This window comes from Cryptomeria japonica, chromosome 5, assembly GCF_030272615.1.
Source record: "Cryptomeria japonica chromosome 5, Sugi_1.0, whole genome shotgun sequence".
NCBI lineage: Eukaryota > Viridiplantae > Streptophyta > Pinopsida > Cupressales > Cupressaceae > Cryptomeria > Cryptomeria japonica.
This window is the reverse complement of record NC_081409.1, coordinates 640653008-640665592: the sequence shown is the minus strand read 5'-3', so window position 1 is coordinate 640665592 and position 12585 is coordinate 640653008. Positions and strand designations below refer to the sequence as shown.

Below are 12585 nucleotides of genomic sequence, written 5' to 3'. Positions count from 1 at the left end.
TGATCCAAATAGATGATTCACTTTATTGCAAAGAGATTAAGCAAACAAGTATATAGAAATTTATAGTATCGAACCAAAGGAGTATTCTCTAGATAATTAATACCAAGAGAAAATTGCTAAAATAAATACTCGTACAAACTTATTATTTTTTTATTTTACCATGGAATTAATCAGTGGTGCAATTGGGAAGATCACGACCTGTTAGGGGTTGAAAAGTTAACAAAAGCACAATAGATAATTTCAAGAAATGGTCCACTATTGGGTTAAACCCAATCCTATAGAGGAGGATGATGTGAATGTAGTGGCATCAGTTGTGTCCCTACAAGATCAACGACGACACGTTCAAGAAGGCTCACATGTGAATTTATCCTTGGAAAGAAGGCAAGAAAGAAGGTGGGATCTTTTATAACATCATCATTTTATGGAAGGATGGTCCATGTCATTATATAAACAATAAATGACTGGTGTAGCTTGGGATTATTGTGTCTAACAGATGGACGAAGAGAGTTGCGAGGCTAGATAACGTCAAGAGGCAAGTAGGAAGCGAATTGGTGAAAGAGTGTTCAAAACCATGGATATTAGCGAGAAAAGGTCTTTTGAGTGAATGCTGGTAAGTAATCTCCAGAAATTAGAGGTTGTATATGTAATCAAGATGTCAAGAGCCAAAACCAAGAGTTTGTTCAAACATCATAGCATTTGCTACTTTAAAAAAAAAGCCACATAGATTATAGGGGATAATTCATGGAATGGATAAACGGAGCTGAATGGATTCAAAAGGGATAGGGAGTTGAACTAATATTTTTAGAAAGGGCATGTGGAATCAACATGTTAGACACTACATGTTAGACAGTAGATGAAGAATCTATATATGCTAGCATGTATTACTCAAAAGGAATGTGTTAGGAGATGAGATTATAAAACTATTGTAATGTTTAATTTTATTTGAGTTTAAATTGGACACCCCATATCGTTCTAAATTGTTTTCCTAATAATCATTTATACATATAGATGCATCATCCAACTATAATACAATTTTTATTCTACATTTACTTTTACTTTATTTTAGACTAAATTTCGCATGTGATGGCCAATTTTTCCCTAATTATTATTTTACACATTTGCTTGTATCATTGAAGCTTGATATAATATTTTAGAGATTTTTTACTTACCTCATACAAGATAAGGTTGTTTAATTAATACTCTTAACAGTAATAGGATATCGATGTTAACCCTACCATTGTCATAGGACATGACGATATCAATATTACATGAAAGTTTTATGATACATTATGAAACATAAGAGGTAGTCCATGAAATTTATTTAATCTATATAGTCACCCTAAATTACAACAATAATATATGATTAGATGCTCTTATCAATAAATTGGTAAGTCTCATTTAGCATATCATATCTTATATTTTTAGGCTATGAGAAATGAAAAACGGTTTTTATAAAACATTAGTCTATTTTGATTAAATTTCTATGAATTTTATGATGTTTTAAGTATTTAATTGAAATTATATCATGGTTTGAGAATTTTTGTAGTACAAAAAATATTTGTTAAATTTTGCAAGTATTCATCTATTTTTGAAAAAACTAAGTGATTTAAATAATTTTTGATAAAGCATGAATAGAGTTATGGGGAAGTATGAGAAGAATTGCTCTTCTATTGGAGATGTTATAGAGTTACCAGATAATATCGAGGTAAAACTAGCATCTTATTTTTGGAATTCATTGAATTAATTATATCAAAATGAAGAAGAATTAGATAGTGAAATGATCATATTAGTAGTTGGATTTATTTTCCAGAATTAGATAGTGAAATGATCATATTAGTAGTTGGATTTATTTTCCATAAATTTTAATTAAATCTACGATAGTTTTATTTTATGCTATTATATTAATTTAACTATTTGTAAAATTATACTATAATTAGATGGTTGTTGTGTTATTTGAAAATAAATAAAATAAAAATATTGTGAAATGTATCTATGATAAGGATACAAATTTTGAAAGGAAAAAATAAAATATAACATTCTCTAGTATTATTTTGACTGTTTGACAACTTATTTTACTATGATACAAAATCCATTTACACAGCAAAATTTGATATCTCTGATTTGTAATGTTCCAAAACCTAACTTGCGTTGACGATTAAATAAAACTAGTTATAGCTAAAAATTTAATATATATTATGAACAATATTCTTTTATGTATGACGTTACCTTGATGCTCTAGTTGATGCTCTAGTTGATGCTTATTACATGAATCTTGAAAATATGTCCTATCACCTTTACCTCCTATCTATTCTAATGTTTTTTAAGGTTTAGGGGTACCTAAGTATGCATTCTAGGATGAGGACCACCACATGCGGTAGAAATAATAATGCATCACGTTGTTTGTTTTCATAACCATACTTCTTTTTGGTGCTTCTATCCTTTTCATCTATGTTTGAGAAATTGGTTGTGTTTAAGGCTATATTTATATGTAATCTATGATCTTTGTGATGTTTGTAAGTATATGTCTTTAAAAGTCTCATGATGTATGTTTTGTCCATTCTTCCATGGTACCTTACCTTATGTACCATACCCCGAAAAGGTGTAGTTCTATTGTATGAGATTTTCACCATTCTTCTTCTTATCGGGCACCAATTGGCTAGACATGTTGAATTCCTAAAATGCAAGATAACTTTAATCAAGAGTAATTTATTAGGTCATGTATCCCTAATCATTCATATCTATGTAATCATTGCTCGCATATGAGAAATTTGTCACCTCTTACCGAGTATAATATTTCCTAATCAAGATTTCTTAAGATTTCCTAGGCTCTTCAAGGTCATGTAGCTCTCCCAAGAGCCCATTATATTTTATAAAATTTGGTTTGATAGTTAGATTATTAAAGTAATATTTCTAGAGAAAACATGGTAATTATATTTGTATGGTAGTTCTTTATTTAATGTAAGGTATTGTTTAGTTAACTCATCAATTGTTGTAAATTGAAGACTTGTAAGTTGGTTATAAAATTATGAAATACTTAAAGTATTATTCACTAAAATAAAATTTCCTATATTGCTTGTTGGAAATCTAAGTTATGTTTTCATTGATGTCAGACTTGTTGTTCTAGATGGAGTCTAGTCTGGATATGGTCTTATACTGATGCAGGTTTCTCTGTGTGGTGTTTCTATTGAGTTTGATGTAGGTTTCTGTATATGGTGTTTTTGCTGAGTTTGATGCAGGTTTCTCTATCTAGTGTTTCTATTGGGTTTGTGTTGGTCTTAATTATTGATAACAAGAATTGGTGTTCAATAGTGTATACATTTAGATGTTTATATAGTGCTTGGTGAATATGTATAAAGTGGCTCCGAAAAGTTACAATTTTAGTAGGTTCAATATGCAGGAAAGAGTATCTATTGTCCAAATGGAAGAATGTTTTATATTCCTCTAGATTGTGAAGAGAACGGTGTGCAGAACTGGATATAAGGTTAATATTCTGCGAGCATTGTATGATCATGTTTATAGGTCCTCTGATTGGTTAGATGATGAAGTTAGTTGTTGTTGCTTTCTGACAATAAGAACGTCTGTCATATGGTCCATAATATTCTTGGTGGCTTCTGGATATATGAATTCAAGTGTTGTGGTTTTTAGGACAAGTTTATTTGATTTGTGTAGTATTCTAGTGCAATTATCTGGTGGTGTTTCTGTTTTGCAAGTGAGTTATGTTGGTATGTGATTGGTATGTTTAGTTTTGTTATGTTTTTAGTGTGCTTTGTTGAATTATCTTATTTGGATCATACTTTTTAGTTTGAATATGCATTGGAGGTTGAGTTAAAATATTGTTATATGTCTGACTATGGTGTGTGGAGATCTGCGTTAAGTAATTTACATTGGAAGATGTTTCAACCGACTAGTTGCTGAGTTTTATTTTTTATCTACATGTTATGTTTGGTGCCGACTTTGAATGATATGTTAGCATGTGCGCTTTATTGGATTCAACTTAGGAGAATGTATTGTGATGGATTTGGGTCCCCTCTACCTCTTGGTGTGGACCACATTGAGTGTTTTTGGTTCAAGTGGTCTATTTTATGTAATATTGTATACTCTATGTATGGCTGACTCTCAAATAAGTTTTTGATGATCTAACTTTTATTTAAGAAGTGTGGATGTATGAGTCGATGTATGGAAGGTATGTGAATTGATGTGAAGTGAATTTGAATAATGTACAAGAAGATTCAGTACTATAGATGTGCCAAATTAAGTTTGTGAAGAGATCTTGATGATAACATATTCAGTGTGACAATATTCTAAAACAATTGTTGATGTCAAATGTGTTCGCCATGATATTGGTCGCTTGTCATAGTGATTCAAAGAGAGTTTCAAGATTAATAGATTCTTTTCATTTCATTTCTACTATTCTTTCTATTGTCAAAAGATAATGAGTCTTTTGGTAGCTATTGTATCTTTCCCTGAAGCCTTGAGTTTGGGTTGTGCAAGTCATTGTATCTTGCCCTAAGTTTATGTGCCATAGCCTTACAAGTCTATCAAGTGCATGTTGTCCCTTTGCAATATGCCTAAAATATTGTAATCAATTTTATTTATATTGTGGGTGTGATTCTCACTGTGGTTTTTTCCTGTTAGAGTTTTGGCATATATTTGGTTTTCATATGTTGATGGTTGATGTTTTCACTATTATTGTAAAAGTGTTTAATGTTCCTTAAAGTTTGATAGATTGGTATCTTAAAAGATTCAGATTATTTCATCCCCTCTCAGTAGTGTTGTGGGTTCAACAATTGGTATCAGAGCTAGCACATGAAGCCAATTTTAAGGCATCGAAGTTTGATTGCACAAATTTCACTTTTTGGAAGGAGAGGATGGAATCTTATTTGGAAACTTTGCCAAGTGGAATCTAGGAAAGTGTCAAATCTAGTTATAAGCCTCCAACAAACGGGCCTCAAACTCCGGGTGAAATTAAGAATGGTAAGAATAATACAAATGCTAGAGGTGTAATTATGAATTGTTTAAGTGATATAGTATTTTCTAAAGTGACAGTGTTAAAAGAAGCCAAAGAGATTTGGATATGTTAAGTTTTGTATATGAAGTTGATCCTAAGACAGAGAAGGCTAGGTTAATGAATCTGAAATATAAATATGAATGTCTAAATATGGTTGATGATGAGAGTGTCGGAAGTTACATACACAAGGTAAATGAGTTTGTGAATGCAATCAGAGGGTTTGGTAAAAAGATAGAAGGGCATGTTATGAGAAAGATTTTGTTGGCTCTGTGTAAACTCTATAAGCCTAAGAGTTATTCTATTGAAGAAAGTCATGATTTAGATTAGTATATAGTTGACCAACTTCTTGGATCACTATTTGCCTATGAAAACCTGAGATGGAAGATATGAAGAGGGAAAGAAAAGAGTTTGCATTCAATGTATCAAGGATGGCTAAAGATTAACTTTAAGCAAGTGAAAATATGGATGAGATCGAAGAAAACTCTGTGAGAAGACTAAAGAGAGGAATCGAAAAATCCAAAGGTAAGTTACCTTTGAAATGTTTTAATTTTGAAAGAATTGGTGATCATGCTTCTAAAATAATGTATAAGGAAGACTACAATAGATCTATAATGATGATGGGAAGAAGGATAGATACAAAAGATATGACACAAAGAAAAGGACAGATGATAGAGATAAAGGAAAAATGATTCTATGTTTTATGGAGACACATTCATCTAAGGTTGAAGATGGTGATGACTCGAATGAAGAATCTGTATTTTTGGTTATAGAGGAAACAAATAAGGAAATGTTCGGAAGACCGGAAGGAATGAAGAACAAAAGAAATTCAGTAAGTGGAAATATTGCATTGCACACCAAAGTGGAACCGAAAGCTTGGATCAGTGACTCCAAATGCTCAAATCATATGAACAATGATAAAGAGAAGCTTAATAATTTTGAGAAGTATGATGGAGGAATAGTGAAGTTTGTAGGAGAGGAAGCTGCACCTATTTGTGGGTTCGGAAGCATTACAATTGATGGTAAGCATAAAAATGATGATGTTTATTAAGTTGAAGGTTTGATACATAATTTGTTGAATGTTATTTAGATAAGCAGTAAAGGTTATGAAGTCACATTTAGTAAGTCTATATGTGTGATTAGAGAAGGAATTTTTGGGAGACTGGTTGCAAAAGTTGTTAGAACTAATTGGAATGTCTACAATATAAAAGATAAGAGTGGGAGCCTATATTTGTTGGCACAATGCAGTGAATGTTTGTTGTGGCATAAAAGAATGAGATATATCAATTTTGATAATATGGTGAAGATTAGTAATACTAAAGCTGTGAGAGATTTACCAAGTGATATCAAACCTACTAATGCTATGTTTAGGGAATATCAACTAGGAAAACAAATGAAGAGTAGGTCCACAAGGAATATTCTACTTCTTAACCTTGGGAGTTGGTTCACACAAATCTTTGTAGACCTACTAGGACAAAAGGACTCAATGGAGAAAGGTACTTAATGTTGCTTATTGATGATTGCTCTAGGATGACGTGTTACATTCTTGAAAGAAAAATATGAAGCTTTTGAAAAGTTTAAAAAATACAAGTCGATGGTTGAAAATCAAGTAGATACTAAAACCAAATGTTTGAGATCTAATAGAGGAGGAGAGTTTATTTCAAATGAATTTGATAGTTTCTATGAACATGTGATTAGAAGACACTTTTTCTGCTCCAAGAACTTCGCAACAAAATGGACTTGTAGAAAGAAAGAATAGGAGTGTTATTGAGATGGCTAGAACTATGTTGAAGAATGCTAACCTAGCTAATTTGTAAAAGTAAGAGTAAATCATACTAAGATGCCTTATGAGCTTTGGGATGAAAGACCTTCCACTATGAAGTATTTCAGGATCTTTGGAAGTGCTATATTAGAAGAGATGAAGATGATTTAGAACGATACCAGAGAAGATGAAGGGATATTTCTCGGATATGCTACAAACAACAAGGCTTACCGATGTTAGAATAAGTTTCTTAACAAGATAGTAGAAAGTGCAAATGTAAAATTTTGTCAAGAATGGCGTCAGGATACCTTTAAACCTAAACTGGAGACAAATTTAGAAATCATTCTGGTTTTTGCAACAGAGAAGGTTTAATTGAAAGATAAAAGTAGAAAAGATAAATGAAGGAGAAGAAGAAAAACCCAAGCAAGCACCCAAGTCTCCAACTAGATATGTGTGAAAGAACCATTCAAAAGAATAAATTATTGGAGACAAAAACAAAGGTGTTCAAATAAGAAGAGTTGTGAAAGTCAATGAGCAAGCAAATTATTATTTTTTATCACAGGTGGAACCAATGTCTTACAGGGAAGAAAGCAACAAAGAAATTTGAGTAAAGGCAATAGAGGAAGAGTTGAATCAGGTACAAAAAAATCAGACATAGGAATTGGTACTTAGACTAGTGGAAAAAAATGTGATAGGAACTAAGTTGGTGTTCTAGAATAAGCTAAATGTAGATGGACAAGTCACAAGAAATAAGGCAAGGTTGGTATGTAAGGATTATTCACAATTTGGAGGTATTTATTTTGAGGAAACTTTTGTTTTGATAGCTAGGATGGAAGCAATAAGAGTGTTTCTTGCTTTTTTTTCTTACAAGAACTTTAAACTATATTAGATGGATGTTTAGTCAACTTTTCTAAATGGAGAACTTGAAGAAGAAGTATATATTGAATAGTCGGATGGATTTAAATTATCAGAAGATCCAGACATGGTTTATAGATTGAATAAGGCATTGCATGGACTCAAACAAGTATCTAGGACTTGGTATGCTAGATTGGATGGATATTTGTTACAAAAAAGTTTCTGAAAAGGTACTGCTGACAACAATTCTTTACTTGAAAGTTGAAGGTGATAAACTACTGATTGTTGTTGTATATGTTGATGATATTATATTTGGAGGAAATGATGATCTATGTAAGGAGTTTGCAGAAGAGATCCAAAAGGAATTTGAAATGTCAAGGATTGGTGAGTTGTCATTCTTTCTTGGTTTGCAAGTTACACATATACAAGATGGAATTTTTAGTTTTCAAGACAAATATGTCAAGGAGATGCTAAAAAAGATTGAAATGAAGAATTGTAAACTAGTTGCAAGTTGAGCAAAGATGATGAATCTTCGAAAGTTGATCAAAAGATGTACAGATCCATGATTGGAGGATTGTTATATTTAACTGCTTCTAGACCAGATATCATGTAGGTTGTCTATTTAGTTACAAGATTTCAAGCTAATCTGAAGCAATCACATGATCAAGCAGTAAAGAGGATTTTAAGGTACTTGAAGGGAACCCCAGATATTGGTTTATGATACAACAAGAATGGAGATTTCATGCTAAAAGAATAGACAGATACTGATCGGGCTGGATGTATTGATGATAAGAAAATCACAAGTGGAGGTGTGTTTTTCTTGGGAGGTAGATTAGTCTCCTAGATAAGTAAGAATCGAGATTTAGTATCTCTATCTACTGTAGAAGCACAATACATTGGAACAACATATTGTTGTACTCAAGTTATGTGGATGAAGCAAAGTCTTAGAGATATCATAATAGTGTATGAGGAAGCTATTCCCACCATGTGTGATAATACTAGTGCCATAAACATTTCAAGGAATCCGGTAATGCATTCAAGAACTAAACATATCTCAATAGGGTATCATTTATTAACAAATAAGGTTTCTGAAAAGAAGTCAGATTGGTGTATGTTTCTACAAAAGAACATGTTGCATACATCTTTTCTAAAGCATTGGTAAAGGATACTTTGTGTATGCCAGATTGAAAATACGAGTCATTGCCCCTCTGTTCTCTAACTAGGTGCATAGACGAGGTGGACCTTTCCAGGAGAGATTCAAGACTTATTCTCTCTCCTAGATTAATATTGTTGCTTCTCTCGGGGGAGCAGTGGAATATGTAGTTTTTCTATTTGTAGGAAAGTAGTTGCAAAGATCAGTATGTCATGTTGAAGTTGTGTGCTTTTTCCTTGATGTGAAAGGTGGAGAGAACTTTTGGTGATTCAATTAATGGATCTATTATATTATCATTTGGGTGGTTGAGCTAATTGGTTAGGTCCCGAGTTGGTATAAATATATGTAAGATCTCATTATAGATCATATATGGGAGTGGCACAGAGCAAATAATGTAATAATCATTTGTGCAGAGGATTTGGTCAATCATAGGTGATCAAGTGGGGTTTATGTAAGACGTTTTAGACCTTTGGTATTGAGCTTAACCAGAACTATATTCTGGCATGTTTGATGCTATCACCGACTATTCTTCTCTCTGGATTGTAGTCCAAATATCTTGAGGTGGTTGGCATCTTTGTAGTCAGTGAGACTCCATTGTGATGAGTAGTGCGCTCTAGGTAGTGTGCCTTCCTGCATGGGCAGGACCCTTATTGTAATATTTATTCATCTAATCAGTGGATAGATATTGTGGGTCTCCAATCCCAGCATGGGTTTTCCTCCTTGATGTTTTCCATGTATAAATCTATGGTGTTATGGGGTTCATTTTTGTGGTTGCACTGTTGCTTATTGTTATATGCTTTTATGTTTACCGGTTGTTGAGCTATTGTATTAATGAGGTAAAATTTCTCCATTCTGGTAGAACACTGATTCACCCCCCCTCTTAGTGATATTGGATTCCAACAATTGGTATCAGAGCCTGGTCCTCTTTTTGTAGAAGCCTAACCACTTGAGGAAGATCCTGAAACTGGAATCCATGGAGATGTGTTTGAGGCAACAACTTGAAGTCGCTCTTGAAGATTTTGAAGCTGAAAAATTTAAGAACATAAAGCTGGAAGATGAACTTAGATCTGCAAAAGAATTCATTATCACTCTACAAGAAAAGCTATCTAATGCTCAAGCTAAAAGGAAGGAACTTATGCAAAATCAAGATGATAAAGAGAAGGATGCCCTTAAGGAACAATGTTAGAAGTGTTCGCATTTGATTAAAGATTGCATTGATGAACTATTGTGTTGTCATTGATGTCAATTGTAACCGGTAACGATGTTGTTATGATGTTGTTTTGCAACCGGTAAGTGAGCAAGTGAAGAAAACCGGTATTACTTTAGAAGCAGTGAGATCAACTGGTAACCCTACCTATTGATGTGCCAAACCCTAGCTGATGGAGCTTGGTGAATCGGTTGTATTGATTTATGATCAAATGATGATCGATAATGATTATGCCACGTTGCATGTTGTATGTGATAAGTTTTAAAGTGGTTTTTGGTGCGCAGAGATAACTGTTTTATCTTGGGAATGAGCAAGTACATTGCATGAAGGGGAAACCGCGTGATGAGTTACACGAATTGATGAGCGGTGATCAAGGATCGATTGAGGTTGTCTTGAACAATGTGCTAATGATTACTATGTAATCTAATGGTCATACGTGAATCGATTTGTTTGTAATCTCTATGAGATCTTAGGTTTGTGATGTGTACCGACCTATTGTTTTTCTTATAAGGTCGATGAGTTGTTTTGTTGTAGTGCTGGCAATTTTGGTTGAATGTCAGTGTGATTGATTACTGAACCAGAAGGAGTATCTGTAGTATGTGTGAAGGCAAAGAGGAGCACGAAAAGGATCTAATCAAGCAAAGTAGTGCTATTTACCACATCGGAAAATCCCTGTTGTTGTCTAACAATTACAACAGTTAAATATCTTGACCGGGTAAGCTTTAAAAGGCTTAGTGCTTTCTAAATCCTCTAACCAGGTTATCCATTAGCTTGTATTTCAAATCCTCTACCGAGGTTACTTCTAATAGGGTATTATAGTCAATCCCTTAACTGGGTGCTCCCTAACAGGATCTGTTCCTAATAGGACATTTTATTAATCTTTAACAGGCTTGGCTCCTAACAGGGTGAACTTCCGAAGAGTTCAGAATACTTGTGGGTATTCATCCCCATCGTGGTTTTTCCCATTTGGGTTTTTGTGTCAAAAATCATTGTGTTAAGTGGTGAATGGTTTTTGTGGTTATGTTTGATATGGTTAGTTTTCTTAACTGTTAAATCCAATTAGTTATGTTAAGATGGCTGACAGTAATCTAAAACGTGCTTTTACAATTGTTAGTAAAGTATTTTGATGTTTTGGTTAAATGGTTTGGGAGTTTCAGATATCTTATTATATTATGCTAGTTAACCGGTGAATTGTCAGTGCTATTGCAGTCTATAGCTCAGTATTTGAACCAGTTAGTCTAGAGATTGTTTTTGAGTTTGGTAAAAGGTAAGTCAGTTTTCAAACTACTGAAACCCCCCCCCCCCCCCACTCCCTCCCCCCCCCTCTTAGTAGTTGTTCGGATCCTTATTGATTCATCATATCATCAAGAAGTCAAGTCAGGAGAATTGTGTGATGAAGAATGAAATGCAAGCCCTAACTATGAGGATGTGCAAGGAGATTGAAGACCGGAAGAAGAATGAAGAAAATCTTTCTATATCTCTGAAAGACAGATCTGAGGAATGCATTAGATTGGCGCATGAGAATGATATGTTAAAAATTGAATTGGTGCAATCAGAGAACAATGAGCAAGAGTTGGAAAGACTGATGATGATTCTAAGAGAAGATCTGGATGCTACAAATGAATACAAAGACAAGTTCAAGATTAGTTCTGCTAAACTTCATGAGCTACTGAAGGACCAAAGGCGCAAGGGAGACACTAGAGGACTTGGATTTGAACAAGGTCAGAGCTCCGTTACTGCAAATGAAGATCAGACATTGGGTATGCATAATGATCATTAGGTCAACCGCAATCAGAGGTCACTGGTAAGGCAACCCAATGCACATAAATTCAATGGTAGATATTTTGTTTGCAATAAATTTGGTCATATGGCAAGACATTGTAGAAATAGAGCAAATCAGAATAACAATGCAATTTCTGGTCAATGTTCAAATTGTAAAAGGTGTGGTCACAAGGCAGAAGATTGTAGAATGAATGTGTAATGTGATGTATGTGGAAAGTTTGGACATATGGCTAATCAATACAAGTCAAGGAATGGTCTAGGTTACAGTAATGCAATTTAGAAGAATAATATCACTTTTTATGCATGCAACAAAGTAGGTGATATTGCTAAATTTTGAAGAAGCAAGAACCTACTGACAGGAAGTGATAAATCGAAGAAGGTTGATGACATTCAGAAGGAGCAGTGGATTATGAAGTCTGAGGCTCAATCGACAGAATCAATCGCCCCAGATGTTCATTTGGCTAAAGGATTTACCTCGATTGCTCAACTGACAGAGTAGAATGTTCCTACACCGACACGAAACTCATCCGGTAACTAAGGCATTCACCTTAGGGGGAGGCAAATTAATGACAGATCTTGTATTGCCCTTGGTAGTGGTTTGAAAGCCTGTGTCAGATCTTTGGAGAAGTCAGTTTGAAGGTTAAACGACGAAGATTTGATGAATCTTGGATCTTGTTTGGTTTACTAATGTCACTTTATGAGTTATGATTTGGTCGTACATCTACAATTAATCATTTCAGAATCCTTGTTAGTGAATTGGAAGTTTGACCCTAGATGTGATCAAGGAATATTTCTTGGTTATTCAACTAAGAGAAAAGCAT

The 12585-nt window shown here is 33.7% G+C and overlaps 1 protein-coding gene across 5 annotated transcripts in view; it reads left to right on the top strand.

Moving 5' to 3' along the window:
• LOC131078098 (truncated transcription factor CAULIFLOWER D) overlaps positions 1–12585 on the top strand; it is a 191793-nt gene that overhangs the window by 86247 nt on the left and 92961 nt on the right. For 4 of the 5 annotated variants that reach the window (XM_059221564.1, XM_059221561.1, XM_059221563.1 and 1 more), the window contains exon 2: positions 1627–1705. In XM_059221564.1, coding sequence (XP_059077547.1) covers positions 1627–1705 — 79 coding nt within the window. The remainder of the gene's footprint in view (positions 1–1626; positions 1706–12585) is intronic. The other variant, XM_059221562.1, reaches the window with a different exon arrangement.